At 40.3% G+C, this 27,150-nt stretch overlaps 8 protein-coding genes across 8 annotated transcripts; 5 read left to right on the top strand and 3 right to left on the bottom strand.

Annotated features, from left to right (window-relative positions):
* Positions 1 to 355: 355 nt before the first annotated feature.
* Positions 356 to 5,185, bottom strand: GCK72_017079 (uncharacterized protein; the record flags this gene model as incomplete). Its single annotated transcript, XM_053731871.1, has 11 exons — positions 356 to 750; positions 802 to 1,003; positions 1,055 to 1,260; positions 1,356 to 1,644; positions 1,697 to 1,768; positions 1,814 to 2,031; positions 2,084 to 2,217; positions 4,157 to 4,225; positions 4,728 to 4,874; positions 4,927 to 5,087; positions 5,147 to 5,185. The coding sequence occupies 11 exons, from the start codon at positions 5,183 to 5,185 to the stop codon at positions 356 to 358; spliced, it is 1,932 nt and encodes a 643-aa protein (XP_053580784.1).
* GCK72_017081 (uncharacterized protein) lies at positions 3,452 to 3,905 on the top strand (the record flags this gene model as incomplete). The annotated part of the gene is made up of 2 exons (XM_053731873.1): positions 3,452 to 3,491; positions 3,544 to 3,905. 2 exons carry the CDS (start codon positions 3,452 to 3,454, stop codon positions 3,903 to 3,905), a joined length of 402 nt encoding a protein of 133 aa, XP_053580786.1.
* Positions 4,520 to 4,861, top strand: GCK72_017080 (uncharacterized protein; the record flags this gene model as incomplete). The annotated part of the gene is made up of 1 exon (XM_053731872.1): positions 4,520 to 4,861. The coding sequence occupies one exon, from the start codon at positions 4,520 to 4,522 to the stop codon at positions 4,859 to 4,861; it is 342 nt and encodes a 113-aa protein (XP_053580785.1).
* Positions 5,186 to 5,258: 73 nt separating the features above from the next.
* GCK72_017078 (uncharacterized protein) lies at positions 5,259 to 7,169 on the bottom strand (the record flags this gene model as incomplete). Its single annotated transcript, XM_053731870.1, has 7 exons — positions 5,259 to 5,498; positions 5,825 to 6,042; positions 6,085 to 6,161; positions 6,407 to 6,567; positions 6,753 to 6,847; positions 6,891 to 6,967; positions 7,036 to 7,169. 7 exons carry the CDS (start codon positions 7,167 to 7,169, stop codon positions 5,259 to 5,261), a joined length of 1,002 nt encoding a protein of 333 aa, XP_053580783.1.
* A 1,191-nt stretch (positions 7,170 to 8,360) lies between these two features.
* On the top strand, positions 8,361 to 9,812 carry GCK72_017077 (uncharacterized protein; the record flags this gene model as incomplete). Its single annotated transcript, XM_003093760.2, has 6 exons — positions 8,361 to 8,399; positions 8,685 to 8,845; positions 8,896 to 9,042; positions 9,110 to 9,186; positions 9,230 to 9,447; positions 9,582 to 9,812. The coding sequence occupies 6 exons, from the start codon at positions 8,361 to 8,363 to the stop codon at positions 9,810 to 9,812; spliced, it is 873 nt and encodes a 290-aa protein (XP_003093808.2).
* Positions 9,813 to 10,124: 312 nt separating this feature from the next.
* On the bottom strand, positions 10,125 to 11,483 carry GCK72_017076 (uncharacterized protein; the record flags this gene model as incomplete). The annotated part of the gene is made up of 4 exons (XM_053731869.1): positions 10,125 to 10,370; positions 10,417 to 10,515; positions 10,966 to 11,166; positions 11,409 to 11,483. The coding sequence occupies 4 exons, from the start codon at positions 11,481 to 11,483 to the stop codon at positions 10,125 to 10,127; spliced, it is 621 nt and encodes a 206-aa protein (XP_053580782.1).
* A 93-nt stretch (positions 11,484 to 11,576) lies between these two features.
* GCK72_017075 (uncharacterized protein) lies at positions 11,577 to 12,294 on the top strand (the record flags this gene model as incomplete). Its single annotated transcript, XM_053731868.1, has 3 exons — positions 11,577 to 11,588; positions 11,631 to 11,887; positions 12,162 to 12,294. The coding sequence occupies 3 exons, from the start codon at positions 11,577 to 11,579 to the stop codon at positions 12,292 to 12,294; spliced, it is 402 nt and encodes a 133-aa protein (XP_053580781.1).
* A 7,261-nt stretch (positions 12,295 to 19,555) lies between these two features.
* GCK72_017074 (uncharacterized protein) lies at positions 19,556 to 19,774 on the top strand (the record flags this gene model as incomplete). The annotated part of the gene is made up of 1 exon (XM_053731867.1): positions 19,556 to 19,774. The coding sequence occupies one exon, from the start codon at positions 19,556 to 19,558 to the stop codon at positions 19,772 to 19,774; it is 219 nt and encodes a 72-aa protein (XP_053580780.1).
* Between the last annotated feature and the right edge of the window lie 7,376 nt (positions 19,775 to 27,150).

Here is a 27,150-nt window from a genome sequence, read left to right as displayed (position 1 = left end):
TATTAGCGCCTTTCTCGTGCGCGGTGACGAGAAACACGTCAGATACGTCGAAGACGTATTAGTGGACGGATAGGGTGTGAGCGTTGACTCGAAGAGACGGCAGGCGCGACAGTGACGACGGTGACGATTGCAGGTCTAGGAATTGTGTGGGAGAGACTGTGAGCGAAAGCGAGCAGTTTCGACCTGAAAATAAACACTTTGAGCGGGTTAAATATTCCTGATGACTCTGGGAAAACTTCAGGAGCCGAGTTAGGCTTAAGGTTTCGACAGAATACCTTACAATAAGATTCATGGGTCTTCGGGGAGAATTCAGCAGTCTGACAAAGGTATTCAGGAAGAGAAAGTGAGTAGTTCATTATTTAGAGTCTTGATTGTTATGCGGTATGAGGTTCCACTTTTGTCCTTCCACATCAAACTTCTCAATTTCGTTGATCTCACTGGAATCATCTGGACCCACTCGGATAGCATAAATCGTGTTTTCCCTTGCACAAAGTGTGAAATACTTTCTGGCTCTATTCATTGATGGTTCCTCTCTCCACGAATTAGTTATTGGATCGTAACTTCTGACAGATCTCAACGTATCACTTGTGCCATTCCATCCCCCAGCAATATATATTCTTCCACGAAATTCGCATGCACCAAATCCCGCTCGACTCCCTCGTATTTCACCAATCACTTCAAATTTTTGCGTCTGTTCCATCAGTTGTTCGATCTCCTCTTCATTATCGTTTCCATTGAACCCTCCGAGAACTGAATAATGTCAATATAAAAAAATATGTTCAAAAATATCTAAAACAATACCAAAAAGTGCTCCATTACACGAAACTACAGCTCCATCCGCACGAGGTCTCAGAAGTGACGGTCCATCTTCCCAAGTTTCATGATCAGGATCGAAAACTTCGACAGAATCCATATAATCGCTATTGTATCCTCCAGCGACATAGATTTTGTTGTTATGAAATCCGGCAGATGCCCGAGCTCTGCCACGTTTCATTGGAGCACACTATAAGAAATTCCAAGGATTATCTAGAAGACACTATGCCATTAATCTTACACTTTTTCTCGACTTTGTATTCGTATCATACAATTCGACTTCTTGAAGTCGGGACCCGTTAAATATTCCTCCGACAACAAAGATTTGTGATTTGTTACTCGCCACCGCAAAGTTTGATTTTGGGTTCGGCATTCGTCCAAGTGGCGTCCAAACGTTGTCTTTGAAGAGACCAGCGAGAAGTGGCTCGCGAGCACTTTGTTTTCGGTCTGAAAGAATTTTGTAATTTTAATGGAATTAATTCTTGATTTATTGATAAAAACGACGAATACTTATTTTTTATTTATATAAAAAAATAGCTCACCTGCGACAAGAACTGGATCCATATTCACAAACACGGTAGTAGCTTTTGTGACTGCTTTTGCATTATTTTTGACTACATCTGCACTTTCTTCAAACTCCTTATTCAATAAGTCCAGTCTTTTCAGAGCATCTCTCGCCAATGACATAGTATCATTGACTTTTTCTATTCTTGCTTCGATTTTTCTTTCGGTAGCGGGCAATAGGTTGAAGTGCTCAAAGTATTTTTTAAGCGAGTTAATTGTTCCCTTGAATTTATCAGCCAATTCTTCGCATATTTGGTCAGCGTTTTTCTGCATTTGATTAATTTTCTCCTCAACAGAAGCGGGTACTTTGTCTTTTTACCGCACACGTGATACAAAGACGAAGATGTCGAGACCTTAATGTACATTCGCTACAAGTTCCTTCGTCGAGATCCTGAAAAACGGATAATTAAACTGTGCGAATTGATTGAAAACTCACTATTAGATCGTCTAATGACGATTGCCCTGACGATGAACAGCCCGCTTCCATGATCTTGAAATGGTTAATTAGTTCCAACACTTGATAATTAATGATGGTAATTTCAAAAGCCTTTTCTCGGTTGCACTGCGGACATTTTGTGGAGACCATCTGATGTTTACAATCCTCACAAATTGAGTGACCACATGTTCCGACGCAAGGTTTTCGTGAATCCGAATCTGTAATTCAGGAGCATTTTTTTCCAATATTAAAAGTAAAAAGATAGCTTACCGTATTCATTAAAACAAATTATACACTCTGTTGTGTTTACTATCGGCATCTTTAATCCCGATATCTCTGTTGGATGAGCAGATGCAATTCGATAAGACAATATAGAGACAGAAGGCGATGACAATAACTTGATCCTAAAAACTTTAAGATTTCAGAACAATCAATGAAGAAATTCGTTCGTGTATATAAAAATAAAAGCGAGAAAGAGAGAGAGAGGGCGAGAAAAGAAGAGACGACGTTTCGAAAAAAGAAAAAAGACGGTTATCAATAAGAGAAAATTTCCGATCTTTTGGTCCAAATTTAAAGAAAATCGGTTCAGTAGGGAGGGCGGTAGTGTCGGCGACATACAAACAAACATACATCAGTTTGCGTTTTTTAATAGTGAAAATGCTTCCAGAAAAAGAAACTGATAACGTTAAGAGGGAACATATCAAAAACTACGAAGAAAACGAAAAATTCACACTTTAAATAGAAGGCGAAATAAAAAGAAGATCATCATTGCTGATTGTTGACGTCTGGGTCTCTTGTCTCACAGAAAAATAGTGGAATAGTGTGAGAAAAGAGAGAGAGAAAGCCAGACAAACATGTGTCGTTGGTCTTATCCCTGACTATGCGAAGAAAAGGACAAAAATGCAAGTGGGAGGAGCTTGAAGCTGCAAAGAATTCTGAAACAATAAAACATCTGGAAGTTAAGTTCAAATGGAGAAAATGAGGGGTATTTGAGTTTAGAACTCGGAAGAATAGAACTGCGACAAAATAAAACTGTGAAAATATAGAACGGAAAAAAATAGAACTGTTACAAAGTGGAACAGTGAAAGTTAGAACTGCTACAAAACAGAACTCAACAAAATAGAACTGAACGCAAGGGAACTGCTACAAAATAGAAATCTAGTTCGAATGGAGCGCGTTTGCATATATTTTTTTAGAAGAATCAGAACGACTTTTTTCAATTTGAACAATTATTCGTTGAAAAAAAAAGAATTTATTTGAGAAAAGTCAAAAATAAATTGATTTTTTGCAAAAAAATGCAAACGCGCTCCATTCGAACTAGAGTTCTATTTTTTAACACTTCCATTTTTTCGTAGTTCCACTTTCTTCAGTTCTATTTTTTCCTGTTCTATATTTTCACAGTTTTATTTTGCCGCAGTTCTATTCTTCCAAGTTCTAAACTCAAATACCCCCGAAAATGAATCAGAAAATCAACTCGATTATTTTCTTTTGTAGTAGAAGTTTCTCGTATCTCTCTTTTCTCGAACAGATCGTCTTGCTAATTGTTAAAAGCTATGAATCATAGCTGGTAACAACTGTTCTTTGCTCATAATTTTATTTCTCCTCAGCGTAACTTTTTGATAACCTGCGATCGTCTTTATGCCCCGCCCCAAAACAAAACTGGAACCGATGCTTTTGAGTACAATGACCTGTACTAACAGTTTCAGAATGAGATCCACCCCCTATTTTAGGGGAGGAGTCTAACAGAAGTTCTGACTGTCTGAATCTCAACAATGCAATCTATGCAATCCCTCCTTTCTTCCAGGACCGCCGTGAGAAAGGACCGGAACTCTTGAGACTCTACCATCAGACGTTCACAGAGGTCCATGGACAAGAGATTTTCTCATTCGAAGAACTACAAGACTCGTATAATCTTCACTTCCCAATGGCTGCAATGCTAATTATCCCTGGTTCAATATCCTTCATGGCAAACGGAGAAATGACTGAAAATGAGAAAGAGGAGACTTTGGAGAAGATCACTGCACTTATGGACGATGTGCTGGAAGTTCATGAGTTGAATTTGAAAAAATTCCCCGATTTTATGAGAGTTTGATTGAAATTGAAGGTTTTAAAATGAAAGATTGATAAATTTGAGAAAGATTTTATTGAACATTTGTACAAATAATCCATTTGAAAAAATGTGTCCTTTTTTTTTTATTTATATTTTTTTTATTCCGTACGACTAATCAATTTGAGGACTTGAGAAAGATTTTTTGCTTCCGTATTAGGCTCCGCCCCAAAACGAAACAGAAATTATCCACACCAGGGTTGTGCGAAATTTTAAAATGATCTACCAGCACTTACCATTTTCGAATATCTTCATAACGAAAACCTTCGTAACAGCCAATTACACATAACTCCAAATAGTGACAGCTGGAAATGAATTCAACTAGATATAGTCCTAAAAATATAGATATATGTATCTCACCGAAATAATATAAACACCCCATGATTGTTCTGGTTCTATTTATTCTCTGATGTGATAATGTTGAAATGTAAAAGCGAGGAAATGAGTCCGTGTTATGAAAGCCAGACACCTAAAACATGGAAAGTCTAGGTGAACAGACTTCTGGTCGAGTGAAAAAAAACTCGTGTGATGTAATCTTATCTGATAGTGTATATAAATAAATTGGTGTTTCTTTCTCTCTCACTTTTTTCTTGAACAACATGTCGCTTTATGAAGAGTCTGATGGTATTCTGGAGACCCATGTGACGTGGCAAGATGTGGAATCGGATCTCCAGAAGAAACTTGGAACGAAAGCCACGTTTGGAGAGAATAAGACGGCGGTTAATATAATTGATATGAAGGTGAGTCCCATAGTTGAGAAAACTATAATTACAGGTCTAGAATTTCGCTCCAAAACTTCTAACATACCTGAAAACATTGTTGTACATAATTGGCAGGAATACAGCACAAAACCGATTGACTGTCGAGAGCACATGGATGTGAATATTCACGTCATAGCAGATAAGCAACACGTATCCCACATGATGAGAATTGTCTCTTAAAACTTGCAAGTCACTAAAAGAACACACGATTGATTACTACTCTTTTCTAACTCAAGTTTCCTTACAAAACTATCATCGGACAGACGTAAAGTAGGTATAGTACTGAAAAGAGACCGTTGGCAGCTGCTTGAGTAGCGGTGAGCAGGGAGAACGAGTGTCTTGAAGATTTGTTGGAATAGATTGCAAAAACGATCAGCCAGTTACAGCTAACTCCCAAAAGTGACAGCTAGAAATGAATTCAACTAGCTATACATAATCCAACAAATGTAGATATATGAAACTCACCGGAATTATATAAATACCCCATGATTGTTCTGGTTCCATCGATTCTCTGATGTGATAATTTTTTTTCTCTGATGTGATAATGAAATTTTTTTTAACGTAATCCTTTTCACTTTTATAGCAATCCAATAATCCCCTGCGTTGGTCCGGAAACTCCCTTATTAAGCTTGAACTGCGTAGCTAGCGATTTCCTGATTTCAACATTAAAATACAGGGTTAGTGCTCCATCGACAGCATAAGTAGATGCCCAAAATAAGGTTCTCATGACGAATTTGGCTAGAGGGGTAGTGGTGAACAATGGGACAATGTATAAAGCAGGGATGGAGATGAAGAGGAATAGAGCTTGGCCGAAGGACTAAAAATTTAAGGGAAATCCTCGGAGTGTCCTTTTTCGAACGGATCAAGAATTTGACCCCTGATACTTTCAAGTCCGTAAATTCCGAATCTGAAATAAAATTCTGCTAAATCCTTTAGTAAACCGAGTTATAAGTCGGAATGTCTACCCTAACATAGCCAAACACAACATCAGTTTGGCGGCTTATAACTCGGGACACAGAAGGATTCAGCAGAATTTTTTGTAGATTCGGAATCTACAGACTTGAAAGTATCAGGTGAAAGATTCTTGAGTTGAGTACGGCTTCCCAACCATATTCACCATTCTGGGTTACTGTACATACATACCTGTTTCAAAAAATCAATCTCCTTCTTCTGTATCTTTGTCACCCCCTGGGCACTCCTTATCCTTCTCACTTTCCAGATAGTAATTGTGTCAACTACCACATTAAAAATACACATCGTTAAAATTTTCACCGTATTTACGGTCGCATAATCCCAACAGATTGGATTATCTTTGTAGGTGAAGCCGAGGGCTTCCTCACTGTAGTAGCAGCGACAGGGTACTGAAAGAGGCCTTTGATGGTGAGAAATCGGGCGGGACTTACAAAACTGGAAGAAAATAGTGAGAATGGTAATGGAGATAAGGAAGGATGTAAGGACTATTAGTTTGGTCAGTTTGGCGCTGAAAAATTGTCAGTTTATCACTAGAGCGCAGTTACCCACCTGAATAAGTTCCTATAAACCATTGGCATGAATACCGCACAAAATCGGTTAGCAGTTATCAAGACATGAGCCTGGATCGATACATCATAACAGATTAGTACCAGAAATTCAGCATGATGGGAATTCTCCATCATGAATTTTGAGTTGCTGAAATTATCTCAATCATAATATACATATATAATATTTTCTTCATGTAACACTTACAACACCAGCATTGGGATTATATAAATTGCATAGACCATTCCAAAGATCCAATAGAAGATCGCCTGATTTCCAGTGAGAATTAGAAATGAGTGATTGAGAGTACGGTTGGTAAGGATGGCAAGGACTACTAAGCCATTACAGGTGACGCCGAGGAATGTGACCTGAAGAAAGTTGCATGACTAGAAAGCTGAAGTCAAGAGGATTCTGAATCTATTTTTTAACTTCTCATGTCATAAGGTACTTTATGGTTTAACGGGTTTGTCGTCGTTTGCGAGCTTCTTATCTTTCTCACTTTCCAGATAGTAATTGTGTCAACTATCACATTAAAAAGGCACATCGAACAAACTTTAATCGCATCTATGGCGTCGTAATCCCAACAGATTGGATAATCGTCGAAGATGAAGCTGAGGTCTTCCTCACTGTAGTAGCAACGACAGGGTACTGAAAAAACTGGATGGTAAGAAAGGGAGGGGGCGGGACTTACAAAACTGGAAGAATATAGTGAGCGTGGTGAAGGAGATAAGGAAGGATGTAAATACTACTCGTTTGGTAAGTTTGGCGCTGAAAAATGGAAAAAAAATGGAAAAAAGTCTAACAACTCATTTCATCAATAGAGCGCACTTACCCACCTGAATAAACTCCTATAAACCATTGGCATGAATACCGCACAAAATCGGTTAACAGTTACTAAGAAATGTGCTTGAACACCTACGTCATAACACATCAGTAACAGATATCCAGCATAATGGGACTTTTCCATCATGAATTTTGAGTCGCTGAAATTACCTTAATCTTAATATAATCTTAATATAAATTTCAGGTAAAATTTACAACACCAGCATTGGGATTACATAAATTGCATAGACCATCCCAAAGATCCAATAGAAGATCGCCTGGTTTCCAGTGAGAATTACAAATGAGTCTTTGAGAGTTCGGTTGGTAAGGATGGCAAGGACTACTAAGCCATTACAGGTGACACCGAACAATGTGACCTGAAGAAAGTTGCATGACTAGAAAGCTGAAGTCAAGAGGATTCTGAATCTATTTTTTTAACTTCTCATGTCATCGACTAAGGTACTTTATGGTTTAACGGGTGTTCATAAAGGAGCGTGATTTAAAAAAAAAACGAGAAACTGCTGAAACAATGAATGATTCACATCCGTTAATTTTCCAAACGTCCGGCGATTGTATATGTAAACACCAGTTAATTAAACAAACACTCGAGACCCATATATTGTAGGAGTTTCATGCCTCGAGATTTTAAATAGAGAAATGGAAGTATATAGTAGTAAACCGGAAATAATAAAAGCATTTAATGACTCTAGTTTTGTAGGCAAAACCGTAACAAAACCGTAAAGAGATTAAAGTGCTTTCAAGTTGTCAAATAAATGCAAAGCATGGTACAGTTGACAACAAGTCGGAAGTCGGAAATAAAATTTCTAATCCGGAAGTCGAAAGTCGGAAGTCGGAACTAGATTTTTTCGCAAATATTCAGAAACTTCAAGAGAAAAATCTCTCATGAGATTGTCTGGCCACGCCCACTGGCAGCGCGAGCAAAATATTTTCATTCTTTCCCTCATTTCCCAAAAAGAAGCCTCGTCTTGAAGTTTCTTCTTTTCTTTTCCTTCTTTCCAAATCATTCGAGAAGCTTCTTACATTTTTCTCCCCATTGCCACTCTTTGGGAATCTTTACTAAGAAGCTTCCTCCCTTTCTTTTTTCCCCAATGTTATGCTCACATCTTTTTATCTTTTACAGTTATATAATAAAAGGTTTAATTATCCAAGTTTGAGGAATCGTCGTACTCTTTGGTTGAGAGCAAAGGATCCGCCCAGGAGAGCATAAGAACCGCCCGATCAATCAGACACCTTGTTGTTTTTTTCTTTTCCCACTAAAATACGAAAAGTCAAAAATCAAAAGTATATACTTCCATTTCTCTATTTCAAATCTCGAGGTATGAAACTCCTACAATATACGGGTCTCACTTTGGTTCCGGTAGGTTTTCACAGTTAAAACTAAAGTTGAGAAGATACTGAATCTATTTTCGCTTTTTAATGAGTGTCTATTTAATTAACTGGTGTTTACATATACAATAGCCGGACGTTTGGAAAATTAACGGATGTGAATCATTCATTGTTTCAGCAGTTTCTCGTTTTTTTTTAAAATCACGCTCCTTTATGAACACCCGTTAAACCATAAAGTACCTTATGACATGAGAAGTTAAAAAATAGATTCAGAATCCTCTTGACTTCAGCTTTCTAGTCATGCAACTTTCTTCAGGTCACATTGTTCGGCGTCACCTGTAATGGCTTAGTAGTCCTTGCCATCCTTACCAACCGAACTCTCAAAGACTCATTTGTAATTCTCACTGGAAACCAGGCGATCTTCTATTGGATCTTTGGGATGGTCTATGCAATTTATATAATCCCAATGCTGGTGTTGTAAATTTTACCTGAAATTTATATTTATATTAAGGTTAAGGTAATTTCAGCGACTCAAAATTCATGATGGAAAAGTCCCATTATGCTGGATATCTGTTACTGATGTGTTATGACGTAGGTGTTCAAGCACATTTCTTAGTAACTGTTAACCGATTTTGTGCGGTATTCATGCCAATGGTTTATAGGAGTTTATTCAGGTGGGTAAGTGCGCTCTATTGATGAAATGAGTTGTTAGACTTTATTCCATTTTTTTCCATTTTTCAGCGCCAAACTTACCAAACTAGAAGTATTTACATCCTTCCTTATCTCCTTTACCACGCTCACTATATTCTTCCAGTTTTGTAAGTCCCGCCCCTCCCTTTCTTACCATCCAGTTTTTTTCAGTACCCTGTCGTTGCTACTACGGTGAGGAAGACCTCAGCTTCATCTTCAACGATTATCCAATCTGTTGGGATTATGACGCCATAGATGCAATTAAAGTTTGTTCGATGTGCCTTTTTAATGTGATAGTTGACACAATTACTATCTGGAAAGTGAGAAAGATAAGAAGCTCGCAAACGACGACAAAGTTTCAGAAGAAGGAGATTGACTATTTGCAACAGGTACAGTACAGTAACCAAGAGTGGTAACTATGGTTAGAAAGCTGAGAGATTACAAATCTTTCAACTCTAAATTCTACAGTCACAGACTATCTTAAAAAACCCCTCCTCAGCACTATTCATCCTTAAATTTTCAGTCCTTCGTCCAAGCTCTTTTCATCTTTATATCCATCCCTGCTATCTACATTGTCCCATTTTTCACTACAACTCCTCTAGCCAGTTTCATCATGAAGACTTTATTTTGGGGATCCATTCATGCTGTCGATGGTGCATTAACCCTATATTTCAATGCCGAAATCAGAAAGTCGCTAGCTAAGCAGTTCAACCTTAATAAAGTAGTTCCGGAATCAATGCAGAGGGCTAGTTGATTTTTGTAAAAGTGAAAAGAACTACGTTCTCATGTCTTGGTAAAGTTATAAGTATTTATTTTTGAAATAAACGGTTTAGTACTAACAAGTTGAAATTTGCTTCCATGTTTCGTATTTCATTGTCTTTTAGGTTTCTGAAATAGCGAATCATCGTGTTTCTTGAAAAATATGTCTAGCTAAAAAACCAAACAGAAACTAGTTCCGGTTAATAAGAAATTTAAACTTTTCGGTTCAATGCGTGTGAAACTGAAAACAGCAGGCATGACGTGTAAATAAGAGTCATAGCCTAGAACAAATATTTTAAACAATTCTTTATCTCATATACTGATCGGTGTAATGAATGGTAACCCAATTGGTGAAGGAGTAGATGGGTTCATGATGAGTATTGAAAACTGGGGAAGCAATTGCTAGCCATAAAACAACACGATAACAGTATCGAAGTATCGAAGATGGAATTGTCGTCATTCTGGTGAGAAGCCAGTGAAATAATACGGCGGCTTGCCAGGTGTCCGCTCTTTCACAGCAAATCAACAATGTTGGAAGAGCTTGATTGTACATCTGGAATACATAACTTTATTTCTGATATTATCAACTGATAGTTAACCTCTTGCACTTCTCTTCCTGTTCTACTGTTGAGAGTAATAGGATCGATTAGACTTGTCGATGAGCGGCCTTTGGGAACACTGGAGCTGTTTAGAACATTCTAAAAACACAACATTATAGATTATAAAACAGACGATTGTCTACACGGACTTCCCACCGTTTCCTCTCGCTTTGATTGATATCATGCATCAATTTTCCGCCTTTTCCCAATAACTCCTTTAACATGTCCCGACTACTTCCTTCATAAATTAGATGTAAGCCGTCATAACCATGTTTCCAGGGAGGAGGGAGACTTGTTTTCTTCACATCTGAGAACAAAGCTACGGCACAATTACTCTTCCAACAACTCACTTTCAGGAGAAATAAGATCATTATATTTCACTGTCTCCCTTTGTGTAAACCAACAAATCATACTTCCCTTTTTCGTTCGTTCTCGAGAACCGCGAACAGAGCATCTTGAGCACCCCTCATATGACTGCCAACAAGGATACCCGTAAATCTTCTTGCTAGCGTCCATGTCTAATACACATTGATAGATTTCAAGTCGTACTTTGTAATTCACATTTCTGATTAAAACATGAATAGGGTTTTTAGTTGTATCGTCGATTTTGTTTTTGAGACGTTCAAAAATACTCGAAAAATCCGAATCATTCGGCTTGTTAGTCGTTAGCATGATTGCTGACATCATCGCGATTTCCGGACGATACTCTTCAAAGGAACTCTTTTTCATAGAACTGGCCATACTTCTCCTCTGCAACAAAAATTGTATTCAACACAAGTTAATTTCAGTCAAACCTAGAGTTCCACGTTTTCTGAATCCATCGGTATTCATTGTTAAAAGTAATGTAATGTAATCAGGGTATTTGGTTTCACATTCCGATATTCGCTCTTTATATTGTGGTGTATCGCAGAGTCTAGAGGACAATGATGAGCTTTTTAATCCACGATTCTGAAAAAAACTTTACACTCTTTGATAAGTGGAAAATGACTCACCAGAAGTGTATCATCGAATGATCCATTGGTAAGAAGATATTCTACTTGCTTTCTGATGGAAAATGTTACGATCATTTTGGAACTGGCTACATTTGCTGTAACTTCTTAGAAAGCTTGTCTCAAGTGATACGGAATTTGTTGGGAATCGCGTATCCTTTACTATTCACAATGAAGCTTCACGTAAGTTCGTCACGTTTTACAGCCCTGAAAAACTTGTTCTAGATTATCCTGGATCACATGGTTCCAAATATACGATTCGAAAGCAGCCCAATGCTGTCAAGTGCGGCTCCATTTGAACGTCTCAACCAATCACTTGGACGAAACACAGATGTTTATACAACTCGATCTCTCATCGACATGACAACAAAGTTCATGGCGTCGCATCGGGCTAACTATTATTGTGAGAAATCTGTCGACTCTTCGGAGTTTCTGTTCCATGATTTTCCTTGTGCTGGAACTAAAGATCCTGTTAAGTTAAAGTCAGAAAACCAGAAAAATAACGAAATCGGTTTAAAACGGAAAAAAAATTAGAAAATATCTCTTTAAAAAAAGCTCAGAAGCACGCAACGAGGACACGCTTCGCTTTAAAGTTGCTACAGAAAGTCGGAGGCACCCACACGATATCCCCGAAAAAGGGGAGAGGTGGCAAGTTGCTGCAGAAAGTTGCGAGTATAGAGACCGACAATCAGGTCGTACGCCTACCGTAGTTCAACTAGCTGTAGAAAGTCAAAGGACCATGCCAACTTTCTCCAGAAAGTCGTCAGAGCCTTCATCGTGCTGCAGAAAGTCGCCAGAACCTCTAACTTGCTGCAGAAAGTTGAACGAGTTTACCGAGTACTATAGCTTCATAATTCCCATATCACCGAATAAACAAATGAGGCTTTGAAATCTAACGAATTTCGTGTTATTTTCTCGTTCTCCGTAAGGGGAAAGTACGAATAAGGGAACGTCGTTGGAATGCACTTCTCGGCAAGTGTCGCCAAGTCTAGCACGAGCCTCTCACAAGTCTAGGCGCACATCTCCCACAAGTGTTACGTAAAAGCAGGCCAAGACTTGTGGGAGGCTTGTGGGAGACTGGTGGGAGGCTTGGTGAAAGCGCGGTCCAGGCCCTGGAACAGCTTCTTATTGATTTTCTCCTGTTTTGCTTAAATATAATTCATTAGAACTCATAAATTTATTAGATTTATTAAAACAAAAAACGAAGGACAATCATGTTAAAAACAAAGAAAAATTATATATTTCGAACGAGTCAGTTATTATTCCTTCGGATCTGATGTAGGTGAAGATGATGGGGATGATAACATAGGTGATGTAGACGTTGTCCAGAAATCCGATTGATTATGAGCTCTAAAATTCAAGAATAAAATTTCATACTTTCAAGAATAATTCTCACATTTATTAACTTTCCATTGGCGGTGTTCTTGAAATTTCCTTCCGTTGTTTCCGTATGATTGAGCTGAGTTGACAGCTTTCTAGGTTCTCTAGAAATACAATTATAAGTTTTTGGAACTACAAATTGTTATTAGCTCACCGAGAAATACTGCTACTTTTGCGAATCCGAGTTTTCGTTTTTTGGGAACAATTTGTCCTCTTCACTGAAAGTGATGTTCCGGTGTGAACCCATTGAGTTTCTCTGAAGTTTCAAAACATATAAATCTGAATATTTTGGAAACAAAGTTCGGAATGATAAATGCAACAAGGGAAATACCGAAAACTCGTAAAAATGGGTAAAAACAGAAAAATCAAATAAATTTAAATGAGTGGCTGCCAAAGAGAAAATCAATATCCAACATTGGGCCAATACTTGGTGACCCTCTATCATTGGCTCTGATCACCCAAAGTTTGGCCAAGACTGGTGGAAGGTTGCGCCTAGACTTGTACAGCCGCAGAGTTTGGCCTAGACTTGGCGACATTTGCCGAGTTGGTATTGTTCATGCATCTCGCTTCTGAAATTGAAACATGTATTTAGTGACGTGACCATCTAATATACCTGACAGACTTCCTGGCATTATCATCTGAGTAGGCGCAGAAATAGGTTATGAATCACTAGGCAAATCCATTCGAATATGAAAACATATCACAACCAGAACACACATCGTCATCAGAGTTGAGCGGAATGCGGTTTTTGAAATGGCGGAAGGCGGAAGGAGAAAAGCGGAAAGAAAATTTATTTGGCGGAAAGCAGAAGGCGGAAGGCGGAATTCCTGCTCAACTCTGTCAACGTTCCAGAATAATTTGAGTAGACTCTCAAGAAAATATTTGATGTTGATTTTCAAGAGAGCGTGTCTATTCGAACACGTGTCGAACAATGTTACTTTCTTGAAGGAATAACGTTCAAAACGTTCTTCCACGATTTCTTGGTTTCCTAGTTTTATCCCTCATCTTTTTATCCTTTTATTAGTTACAATTTTTTGATGACGATGCTAAGCTTCAAGATACGCTTCTTTAGGTCTATATACTCCGTGCATAACTAATCACCGTTCTGTACGTATACATCGTTGTTTGTGCCATAATTCTTCGAAAAACCGGTATAATTTCCGTTCCAGACGACGCCAGACAGTGGAAACTCACTAGTTTTTAATTTCCGGTTCACTATACAACTTCGATACTGTTATCGTGTTGTTTTATGGTTAGCTATTGCTTCCCCAGTTTTCAATACTCATCATGAACCCATCTACTCCTTCACCAACTGGGTTACCCTTTATTACACCGATCAGTATATGAGATAAAGAATTGTTTAAAATATTTGTTCTAGGCTATGGCTCTTATTTACACGTCATGCCTGCTGTTTTCAGTTTCACACGCATTGAACCGAAAAGTTTAAATTTCTTACTAACCGGAACTAGTTTCTGTTTGGTTTTTTAGCTAGACATATTTTTCAAGAAACACGATGATTCGCTATTTCAGAAACCTAAAAGACAATGAAATACGAAACATGGAAGCAAATTTCAACTTGTTAGTACTAAACCGTTTATTTCAAAAATAAATACTTATAACTTTACCAAGACATGAGAACGTAGTTCTTTTCACTTTTACAAAAATCAACTAGCCCTCTGCATTGATTCCGGAACTACTTTATTAAGGTTGAACTGCTTAGCTAGCGACTTTCTGATTTCGGCATTGAAATATAGGGTTAATGCACCATCGACAGCATGAATGGATCCCCAAAATAAAGTCTTCATGATGAAATTGGCTAGAGGAGTTGTAGTGAAAAATGGGACAATGTAGATAGCAGGGATGGATATAAAGATGAAAAGAGCTTGGACGAAGGACTGAAAATTTAAGAATGAATAGTGCTAAGGAGGGGTTTTTTAAGATAGTCTGTGACTGTAGAATTTAGAGTTGAAAGATTTGTAATCTCTCAGCTTTCTAACCATAGTTACCACTCTTGGTTACTGTACTGTACCTGTTGCAAATAGTCAATCTCCTTCTTCTGAAACTTTGTCGTCCTTTGCGAGCTTCTTATCTTTCTCACTTTCCAGATAGTAATTGTGTCAACTATCACATTAAAAAGGCACATCGAACAAACTTTAATCGCATCTATGGCGTCATAATCCCAACAGATTGGATAATCGTTGAAGATGAAGCTGAGGTCTTCCTCACCGTAGTAGCAACGACAGGGTACTGAAAAAAACTGGATGGTAAGAAAGGGAGGGGCGGGACTTACAAAACTGGAAGAATATAGTGAGCGTGGTAAAGGAGATAAGGAAGGATGTAAATACTTCTAGTTTGGTAAGTTTGGCGCTGAAAAATGGAAAAAAATGGAATAAAGTCTAACAACTCATTTCATCAATAGAGCGCACTTACCCACCTGAATAAACTCCTATAAACCATTGGCATGAATACCGCACAAAATCGGTTAACAGTTACTAAGAAATGTGCTTGAACACCTACGTCATAACACATCAGTAACAGATATCCAGCATAATGGGACTTTTCCATCATGAATTTTGAGTCGCTGAAATTACCTTAACCTTAATATAAATATAAATTTCAGGTAAAATTTACACCACCAGCATTGGGATTATATAAATTGCATAGACCATCCCAAAGATCCAATAGAAGATCGCCTGGTTTCCAGTGAGAATTACAAATGAGTCTTTGAGAGTTCGGTTGGTAAGGATGGCAAGGACTACTAAGCCATTACAGGTGACGCCGAACAATGTGACCTGAAGAAAGTTGCATGACTAGAAAGCTGAAGTCAAGAGGATTCTGAATCTATTTTTTTAACTTCTCATGTCATCGACTAAGGTACTTTATGGTTTAACGGGTGTTCATAAAGGAGCGTGATTAAAAAAAAAACGAGAAACTGCTGAAACAATGAATGATTCACATCCGTTAATTTTCCAAACGTCCGGCTATTGTATATGTAAACACCAGTTAATTAAATAGACACTCATTAAAAAGCGAAAATAGATTCAGTATCTTCTCAACTTTAGTTTTAACTGTGAAAACCTACCGGAACCAAAGTGAGACCCGTATATTGTAGGAGTTTCATACCTCGAGATTTGAAATAGAGAAATGGAAGTATATATTTTTGATTTTTGACTTTTCGTATTTTAGTGGGAAAAGAAAAAAACAACAAGGTGTCTGATTGATCGGGCGGTTCTTATGCTCTCCTGGGCGGATCCTTCGCTCTCAACCAAAGAGTTTTTTTTTTGATTCCTCAAACTTGGATAATTAAACCTTTTATTATATAACTATAAAAGATAAAAAGATGTGAGCATAACAATGAGGGAAAAAGAAAGGGAGGAAGCTTCTTAGTAAAGATTCCCAAAGAGTGGCAATGGGGAGAAAAATGTAAGAAGCTTCTCGAATGATTTGGAAAGAAGGAAAAAAAAAGAAGAAACTTCAAGACGAGGCTTCTTTTTGGGAAATGAGGGAAAGAATGAAAATATTTTGCTCGCGCTGCCAGTGGGCGTGGCCAGACAATCTTATGAGAGATAGAGGAGGGAAAAGAAGGTAATAGTGTAGACTCTCTCTAGGGAAGGATCCCGGGTCGAGTTGGAGTTACCTGTCGAGACATACAGTACAGAGTTGCATGGAATTCTGACTTCCGACTTCGGACTTCCCACTTCCGACTTCCGACTTCCGGGCATTTTTATCATTCCGACTTCCGACTTCCGACTTCCGGATAAGAAAAATCACTTCTGACTTCCGACTTCCGACTTCCGGAAGTCGGAAGTCGGAAGTAAAGAATTTAACTTCCGACTTCATTCAATAACTGTGGAATTTCCGAAAAGTATATTTCGCAGAAATACTTGAAAAAATGGTCTAAAATGAGAGATTTATTCTTTTTGAGTGAATTTTTCTTATTGGTATCAAATCTTACATTTCATGACATTTCATGGAAAAAATCGAATTTCGTTAGTGGAGGTGCACAAGTTCAGTGGAAAAGTTATCGTAAGTGGATTTTTATCTCATAACCAAAAATCTCTAAGTTTTTTCAGGTTCTCACTAAAAAGCAAACAATACGAACTTCCCACCTTAAATGTATCGTCATAAGGTAATATTTACAAGAAAAAATTGTAATTAATTAATGTATTTTACAGAAATTCACTGACGAAGTCTACATCTGGACAACAATACGAGCACACCAGGGATACTTCGAAAAATCATTGTATTTAGTTAGAGACCGCAACATTTTTTTCAAACTCATTTTTTCATAAAAATTTCCATCCTGCCCTGTTCTTCAGATGAATGGAAGTACATTCCCAATTTTTTTTCCGAAAATATTCACTCTCACCGAAGTTACAGGACCTTTTAGTCAGCCATGGTTTCTACTGAATTCTCTTGGAGAATTCTTTCGTTTTCCTGACCACGCAAAAAATGTTTTTCTATTTTCACGTTCACTCAGTCAAATTTTTGCAAAAATTGGGAAAGTTCGAACCAGAAACCCTTCGATTAAAAACACAGCGTGTTATCCACTGAACCAAACAACACAGGTAGACCGCTAAGTCCCAAAAACGGACGACCGACGGCTGAGCGGCCGCAGACGCGCGAGTGGCGAACCAATGGCGGCTAAACGACCGCAAACGGGCCAACGACGGTCCGTTACCGGGCCGCCAAATCACTGTTAAAAACCAGTCAAAAAATGGATTGTCGAAATACTGCTTCAAAATCATTGATATGTCATTTAGAGTCTGTAGAAGTAGTTTGAGGCTATTATTTTCTTGTTTTCGACATGTTATGAAGCAAACGGACGAACAACGGGCTAATGGCGGCCGAAAAACGGGCTAATGGCGGCCGAAAAACGGACTAATAGCGACTTATTGGCGTTTCAAAGTATTCAAACAGGCTGAGAATATATTTGGTGTAGAAAAAACACTGAAATCTATACAAAAGTAGTTTTAGTGTTCCAGTGACTATATAGAAGTCTTTATGCTTGATTTTTAAAACTAAGTGAAATCATGTAAAGAAATAATGCTGCTAGTGGTTCAACTAACAGCAATAGAGCGAGAGGAATGTCAATACTTGGTTTACTGACCTTGTACAACATTCAGCTTTTCATATTCAAGAATTTTTTAAATCAGAAAACCGAACCAGAGGGATACATTATTGTAACTTCTATTCACAATCTCACAAGTATTACTGTAGATTCGCTATCTGATCACTTCCTACTTTTGTTCAGACAGTTTTGATTTTTTTCAAAAATTTGTTTCAGAAGTTATCAGGCTTTTTCATTTTATGTGTTTTTTTCAAAAAACTATCATTTTTCACTGAAATTTCCGAGTATTCGCGTTTTTCGAGTCCACTCGTTGAAGCCAAAGCTTGCAACGACACTCCGAAATTACGGAAGCGCGCCTTGTTTGTCGTAAATCGACACTGAATTTTTTCCGCGTCAAAATTTTATTACGTTCGTTTTCCTTCAATTTTTATGGTATTTCTTCTGTTTTTCTTACATTCTTTCCAGTAAAAATGGTTTATTTATCTGTCAAAAACTTTTCACTTGTTATTTATTACTAATTTCGATGAAATTGTCTATTTTCAGGCTAATCGAGAATATCTTCGCCGGCGCGCCCCTACTGGAACCAAAAACAAGGAATTTCAAAGGATTCGTAAGGTTTGTATCAGATAATAGCGTAATCTAAGTAGTAATGTGAATATTATCAGCGAATGTCAAGGGGCGCTCGAAATATTGTAAGGTATTCGGTCAATACCTTAAGCCTAACCCGGCTCATAAAGTCTTCTCAGACCCCCAAGGAATGTTTGACCTACCGAAAGTGTATGTTTTCAGGTTGTAACTGTTCGTCGTCACTCACAGCCAACTCCTAGACCTGCAACCACGTCGCACTCAACAGTTTCCCGCTTCTTCACCTTCACGTCGTACACATCTCCCGACATTGGCGCCATTTATCATTTGACCCGTCTAAGCGCTCTTTCTCTAACTCCGCCCCTTTTTCATCCCTATTTAAGCTGACATTTCTCGTAATCTAGGCAGTTCTTACGGGGTTTGTCCTGAGACTGATTTTCCTCCTTATTCGCCTTTCACCTCTTTATTGTAAACTCAAAGTTCGTTAATAAATTAGTAGTTCTAAGTACAAAAGTCTTACGTTGTTACTGGTAGCAGCATCGTTTGTTTTTCTTTCCTTTTAAGACTAACTTTAAGACCCACCCACGCTTCCCACCCGTACTTTCTACTCTTTTCTTTTATTAGCATTGGCGCGGGACCATAACCCGACTTTCTCTTTGTGTTTACACCCCACCCACCCACCCCTATCTGTAGACAGCGCGCGTCTCCTTTTAGGTTCTTGTCTGGTGTAGGTTAGTGTTAGGTTTTAGAATTTTCTATGGGGGTAATCGGCGTAAGTTGCGCTTCCCGTTTTATAAGCTTCGTTTTAATCTTGTCACGTATTTTCTCGTTGTTTGTTTACCGGGGCAGCACATGCGAAGGTGGAAACACCGACGCGCTGCCTACGGCCTTAAAATCTCTTGATTTTATCCGTACAATTTTTCAACCGGCTTCGGCCACACTTTCCCTATTCGGTAGCACATGGGCTGCCGGAGAATTTTTCTCGAAATGGAAGCCCGGTTCAGTTTTCGGCCGTGATCATTCGAATCGTTCGAGTATCGTTTCATTGCTCTTCTTCACTCGGATCGGAGCAGTTTCGATGGATTCGGATTGACTCTCGGATGGTCTGAAAAGGATGCTGACACAGAAAAGTCAAGGATTCTGGAGCAAGCAATCAACAAGTTTCTGCAACAATCCGGAATTCGTGAAGGACAAGAAGATCGTCATTTCTGTAACCGAGGAACAAATCGTGACAAGTGTTGACAATTCAGCGCGAGCTGAATCGGATATACAACCAGGACAGTACAGTCTGGAATCAGTGGTCAACTCAATGCATTGGGCATTGGTGGGATAACCGGATGGGAGTCCAGTACATTGTGAGGAGGGGTATTCCCTTGATAATCACGACAGGATCAAGAGATTTGGCATCAGTCGAGTCAATTTCGGTTCGGATGGAACCTGTATTCGCTTCTAGGCAGGACATTAAGGCCTTTCTGAAGCTGAAGAAACAAGAAGATGTGGAGACGTCCACACTGGATACTGTGATATGGACTAGGCTAGGATGAGAGCCTGAAGTCATTGCTCCTGCAACTACAATCGGAGCTGTTCAGGAACTTGGTCCTGATGGGTCTTCTGGAGTTGAAGACATAAAGGTGAGCCCTGGTATCACGGCCACAATATGCGAAGGTCGCAAGACCGACGCGGGGGCTAGTGATAACGTAGAGGGCAGTTACGGAAACATTATAAACCGAGCTCGACTCAAATTCTGAAACACTGTCACGTGTTATGACAACTGCATTGGCGGATATGGTACGATCGCGCCGTATTAGGGATCCAGCGAAGAGGATCTGGACAACTTCATTCGGTCGATGGAAGACGGATTCAACACGACAAAAGAGACAACGAAGTCTGGAAATAAGGGAATCCTGGATAGGAAGAAAACCGCTACGTTCGACAAGCGGGTCGATGAATTCAAGAAAAGATTCACACATTCAGTGAATGATGGTCGTTATCGCGAGCAACTTCGTTCGAGGAGGTTGCGAAACGATTGAAGAATTTTACGAACCTATAACATTTGGTGGAACAAATTCACGACAGTTCAACAACCGCTAACGCTCAGGAACATGGTCTTGAGGGGTCTTCTGAAGCCGAAGACGTAAGAAGAAGGTCCTGTTGTCTCAGCCACATTATGCGAAGGTCGAAATACCGACGCGGTGGATAGTAATAACATGTAAGGACAACGCAAAAACAATCAAGCTGAATTATGCTCAAATTTGGAGAGCATTTGTGGCAAATGTTATAAAAAGAAAATAAAATAAGGAGATGATTACCGCTCAGTGAAAATCAAAAGACGGAACAAGCAAAAAGGGACCTGAATACTATCACACGGTCGCCAGAAAGAAGGAGTCGTCATCAAAGACAGTAATAAACAAGAAAGAAAATACGGAGGCGAATGAAACACGTTTCGCAGGCGAAGTTCATGGACAAATTATGCGAAGGTCGAAATACCGACGCGATGTCAACGAACAAGGAAAGAAAGTACCGCAAGTGCTTGAATAAGGTGTTACAATCAGAGGAAAAGCCAATTCAAGGAAGACGAGGGCGTGCAAAATATTCACGTCAATGAAAAAGAACGAATTCTGGAAAAATACGAATTCTGAAAGGAAAAAAGACGAATTCCGAAGAAAAAGACGAATTCTGAAAGAAAAAAGGATGAATACTGAAGAAAATTCACGAATTCGGAGGAAAACCAGCGAATTCTGAGGAAAACGGCGACGGCAAAAGAAAAAAACGACGAATTCCGAAGAAAAATAATGAATTCTGGAGAAAATAACGAATGCTGAGAGATCTGGATATCTGGAAATCCCCTTCAACGAATGTCTGTTCGATATTTGTAATATTTCGTTCAATTTCAACAATTATACACGGCGAATGGTGAAAGAACTACAGTAAAAACTTTCTCACCTCGGAGTACGGTATCAAAGGCACATGTCGAGTGGCGAGAAGGTCCCGCAACGAAATTCTGGAACGAACACGTTGTGGCGCGAACCGCTCATGTTTGAATGTTAAATTTCAAAGTGGAAAGCTGATTTTTGTCATTAAAATCGAGTTTTTCTGAAATTTCGGCGGATAAATTCTTGTATAGAATTTAAAATTGAAAATTCTTCTCAATTTTCAACGCTTTTTAAGCTGACAAAGTTGAAAAGTCTGCGAAAGGACTGAATAAGCGTTTCGGCGTGCGAATTGATTAATTTTTCGCTGTCTTTCAGATTTTCTCGACTTGGCGTCCGATGTCCCCAGTCAAGAAGAAGATGAAGAAGGACAAGAAGGCTGACTTGTCCGCGGGAACTCCCGCAAATGAAGCCCCGCCGAGTTTTGCGCCTGAAGGCGATAAGGATGGCGGGGGGGCAGCCACATGCGAAGGTCGCAAGACCGACGCGGCTGCTACCCCCGAACTCCCATCCACCATTGTTACTTGTCAACCGCTCTGTGAGCAAACTGAGATGATTTTGGTCAAGGACACGAGTTGTGCACTCGAGTTGGAAGAGAAGAAGTTGGATACGGAGTCAAGTCAGGGAGTGGTAAAGAAACCACAGATAGCTGAAGATGAGATGTCGGATTTCATCCGAGAAATTGAAGAGCCAGGATACGAGTGCGAGGAGGAGGAAATCCGCGTAGATGAGCTGCAAAGCTCGGACGGTAGGAGAGCTGAGAATGTTGCAACATCTTCGATGGTTACAGATCCGGCTGTCAACGTTATAAAAGCGCCAACACCAGATTCGTCAGCAGAAGACGGAAGCATTGAGACTGTTCCCAGCAGAATTCCGATTAGAGCGCCATCACCGGATCCGTGGCTTGTAGCACCAACAATGGAAACTGTCAATGAATCCGAAGATATCGAAGAAATCATGATGTCAGACTATCACAAATATGCACAGTACTATGAGCACGGTGAAGAAGGTGAAGAGAAACCGAAAGATCCGAAGAAGAAAGCTCTGGCTCGCGAAACATCGGCCTCTATCCAGCAGTTTCGCAAGTATACGTGGAGTATCAGGGAGGATCCGTACGAGGCGCCGGATGCACTACCGCAGAGCCTCCAGGAGAACAAGTTCGTCATGGTTCCATCATCGAGACCGTATGCACTGTACATGGCTGTAGAAACTGACGGAGGCTCGTTCATTTGTACACCAATCAGACGTGAGGTCGTTGCGGATGACAGGCCTGATTTATATGCGATTCGATTGGACTGTTCAGCGTACGACTCGGCATCGGCAAGAAATTTTGACACCACCGATATCTACTTGATGGACATCCTGTTTATCGAAGAGATCGTGAGACGACAGGACGCTAGGCCGGAAGATTTCATTACGAGTGTCGAGCAAGCAAGAAAACTCTCGAACCATAGGTACTGGAAAGTGAAGACCTGTTGCCGTCTGCCACGAGATATGCTGTATAATGAGTCTGGCATGCACATTGTCGATTGCGACACCCGGAAAACGAAGTCCTTCTTAGTCAACAACGTAGAAGAAACTGCAGTTGCACGAGTGAAAGATTGTAGAGGTGCTGACATTTCCAAGTTTGTAGCTATTGATGTTATCCGACCACTCATCCAACCCGGAGCGTGGTTACCCGGATTCAAGCCTCCGTTCGGCGTGGAAGACAGAGTATTAAGATCGGTCCAATATCACCTTGACCTGCCTCACATTCTGCCACAAGCAATCAAGGTATATCCGCTGGATGAACGACGTGTGAAGCTTCTGGAGCACGCACCTGACGTGTTCAGCAGAGATGTCGAGCCGACTCAACAGGATTTCATGCGCCTGCAGACACTGACAAAGTTCGGAATTTATACGAGCGAGGCTATGGCGTCAGCATACTACGACGGTCATAAATATTATGGTCAAGTGGAAAGGGCGACCGAAGGAAGATACACGGAAATCGTTATCAAGTTGACACTGCCGGAAGGTCAGCACTTCGCGAAGGAGAAGTGGCGTCAAGGCACTCGCCTGTCTCTCAGATTCGAATCAACAGCTCTGAAGGTAACTCTTCTGTCAATCGTCGCCGACAAGGGCTCAGCAACAATTAGGGTGAAACCACTAAGGAGGGACTCGTTCGTGTTGAAAGCGGCAGAAGCAGTCGGTCTCCCAGTGTTCGCGATGCACCAGTTGGAAAATCCAAGACAGCGGATCTTCAGACTAATGGGAATCAAGACAATTCCTCGTTTCAGGAACTGGATGCCAGCAATGACGTTGTTGGTTGCGCTGCATGGCGGAAAACCACTCCCACCGTTAGCAAAACGTGAAGGATCAGCGGCTTACAGTATCGCCGGATTGAATTTGACGGATGAACAGGGAGCAGTTTTGAGTCTTATGAAGTCAGAAGAGTTTATCGCATGCACGGTAAACTGCGGACCAGGATCAGGCAAGACAACCACAGTCATGTCTGCGCTGGTCAAGTGCGTCAAGTCAGCAAGCCACGAGTTCGCGGTGTTTACGGGAAACTCAAATTCCGCGGTGACCCAGGGAGTTGCGACCCTGAAGCGTTTGGATCCGGAAGGTTCGATCCCAGCTATACGCCTGATCTCAGCCAGTCACAGACAAGTCGTTGACGAGTCGGCAACAACCGACATCGACTTCCCTTGCGTCTGGCCAGAAGTTCTCAGAAAACAGGTTCTGTTGGAGGATGAAAGTGACCTGAAACCACGACAGTATACAATTTCTGCGGTGATGCACCTGAAGAGGAACTTGTTGATTCGCAAGCGTGATTTGAGAAATCGATACCTACGGGATGCAATCACTGACAAGCCAGGAGAGAAGCCAGAGCAACCGGCACACTCCTTGATGGAAACACTTTTCCGGATCATGAAGCCTAAAGTGATCATAGGAACGGCTGACACTCTGCGCCAGACCTTCAAAACTGAACCATTCTTGGATAACTGGAAGACTTGGGTGAGAAATGTCGTGGTGGACGAGTCGAGTCAGATCGGACACCACACAGTAACGAACTTAGCCTTCTGTTTCCCACGGGGCAAGTTTCTATTCGTCGGAGACGCGATGCAGTTACCACCATACGCGGAGCATTCTTACCCTCAGAACCTGTACCGCATACACAGTGGCCCCGTCTTCGCCAACACCATCCACCGCCAGTTGATTCCCAATTTAGCACTCACTCGTTGTTACCGATGCCCCAGTCAGAGCGTGGAGCTGATTTCTCGACTGTACTATAATGGACAGCTGACCGCTGCAAAGAAACCATCCAATGAGAATACGATGCTGAAAAGACTGGGTCTACCTGATAGAACGCCTTCCGTCATCATCAATACATCTTCGGAGGAACGAAAAGAAGGCACTTCCTGGACGAATCAGCAAGAAATGATGTACGCCATACGGCTGGCAGAAAGATTCTTAGCAACTCCAGAGTGTGAAGGAAAGACCATGGCAATCATTTCTTTCTACTTGGCTCAGAGCCAAGAAGTGGCAGCAATAGCACCAGCTGGAATCCATGTCGGCTCTGTCGATGCGACTCAAGGTCGCGAATATGATCTCGTGGTACTGCTCACCACAAGAAGTCAAGAATTTTCGGAGTTTGCGTGTTCACCCGAACGATTTACTGTAGCCGTTTCAAGACATCGAGAGGCACTGGTAGTACTGGGCAACACCCGTAGAATGATGAAGCCAGACAATTGGAAGGCTCTGTTGGACGCCACCGCGAAGTCGTCAATCATCAATGCCACCGCCGTTCCATTCCTGAGGAACTCAAGCAAGTGAAGAGACACCGAGACGTATACGAAGGTTGTAAAACCGACGTGTTCTCAGGCCTCCTCATTTTTTCCTCTGTTCAACCAATTTCAACTTAACCAACCAACAAGTTTCTCGAAGTCAACATCATATCAATCAACGTCTTCAACGTAATAACCGCAAGTTTATTTTTGGGTTATTTTAGTCCCTTTTGGACTTCCCGTTTAAAACATCTTTTTCCCCGACCGAGGGCGGTCGTCTCGTTTTAAAGGGGGGAGGTGTAAGGTATTCGGTCAATACCTTAAGCCTAACCCGGCTCATAAAGTCTTCTCAGACCCCCAAGGAATGTTTGACCTACCGAAAGTGTATGTTTTCAGGTTGTAACTGTTCGTCGTCACTCACAGCCAACTCCTAGACCTGCAACCACGTCGCACTCAACAGTTTCCCGCTTCTTCACCTTCACGTCGTACACATCTCCCGACATTGGCGCCATTTATCATTTGACCCGTCTAAGCGCTCTTTCTCTAACTCCGCCCCTTTTTCATCCCTATTTAAGCTGACATTTCTCGTAATCTAGGCAGTTCTTACGGGGTTTGTCCTGAGACTGATTTTCCTCCTTATTCGCCTTTCACCTCTTTATTGTAAACTCAAAGTTCGTTAATAAATTAGTAGTTCTAAGTACAAAAGTCTTACGTTGTTACTATATGTGACCAAATCGACAAGCGGAAGAGCTTGTCAGTGAGGAATCGATGAGGGGAAGAAGTTTCAGTGAAAATTGAGCTCATTGAAAAACAAAAGTAAGATATTCGTGCTATTTTAAATACTGCAAACTAAACTAGGTTTTTTTCAGAGATCGATCTGAGAAATTCAACTTTGACAACTTCTGGCTATCGGAGATTCGACGTTCAGGACAAAGTGAGAAGTGCCGAGTATCATGTAACAACTTTTCGAATGATAAGTAAGTTGTCCAATAACTATGAATTGTATTGTATCTTATTATCTTTCAGGCTGATTCGATTCGACAACAACCGAATTCATCGCAACGAAGATTGGACATCAACAGGAGCGACAAGAGGAAGAAGTGAAGAAAGTCACACACGACTCGCCTGTTTGATGCGGAAAATCGACGAGTAGCGAGCCAAAAGGCGAATTCTCTAAAGCATTAGTCACCTATTTATGATGTTTCTTTTTAGTATTATTTTTTATAAGTGTCAAAATTTATTTGTTATTAATTTTAATTTGAAAATAAATATGTATTTATAATAACGAGTACTGTTCTCCAAAAGCCATTTTGAACAAGCCTAATGGGGAGCGGGAAGGGAGCAGAATGGTTTGAAAACGGATGAAAAACGGTCCGTCAGCGGCGCAAAAAGCGAGAAAACGGGCCGTCTACGGATGTTCGACGGACCGTTAACGGCCCGTCGGTCAGCCACAGAATGTTCGCCGGTGAACCGGCGCTGGCCCGTTTTTGGGACTTTGCGGTCTACCTGTGAAGCACAAAAGTGACGCTGATAGTAGGAAAATATATTTTTGACGTGATTTTTTAATATTCAAGAGAATTTTTTGAAGGATATTCAGCATATTTCGAGATAAAACATCAAATATCTAAAATTCGACAGCACGAAATTTTTTGTTCCCAAGCGGATCTAGATCGAAATTTTGCGTAGAATCTGAATCCGTCAAAAAACGATGCGTGTTTGACCTTTTTTAACCTGAACTGCCGGGAAAACTGATTTTCTTTTTGAATCTGTTGTCTTCCGACATCGAAAAAGTCACATTTTACGAATCAATGAGCTTCAAAATTTTGAGCCCAGGTACCTGAAGAGATGTCAAAAAAGAGTACGTCAGAAAATAGATAGTTTATCACAGAAAGTTTTTTGATGTGATGCCTCGCAGTTCAGATGGCTCCCAAGAAAATTCGACACCATGAAAATCGAATTTTCTTTCAAAACCTATTAGAGTATGTCCAGAACTATTAGAAACTGTCAAAAAA

The sequence above is a fragment of the Caenorhabditis remanei genome, chromosome V (assembly GCF_010183535.1).
Source record: "Caenorhabditis remanei strain PX506 chromosome V, whole genome shotgun sequence".
Classification (NCBI taxonomy): Eukaryota; Metazoa; Nematoda; class Chromadorea; order Rhabditida; family Rhabditidae; genus Caenorhabditis; species Caenorhabditis remanei.
Note: the sequence above shows the minus strand (reverse complement) of the source record. Positions and strands in the feature narration are given on the sequence as shown.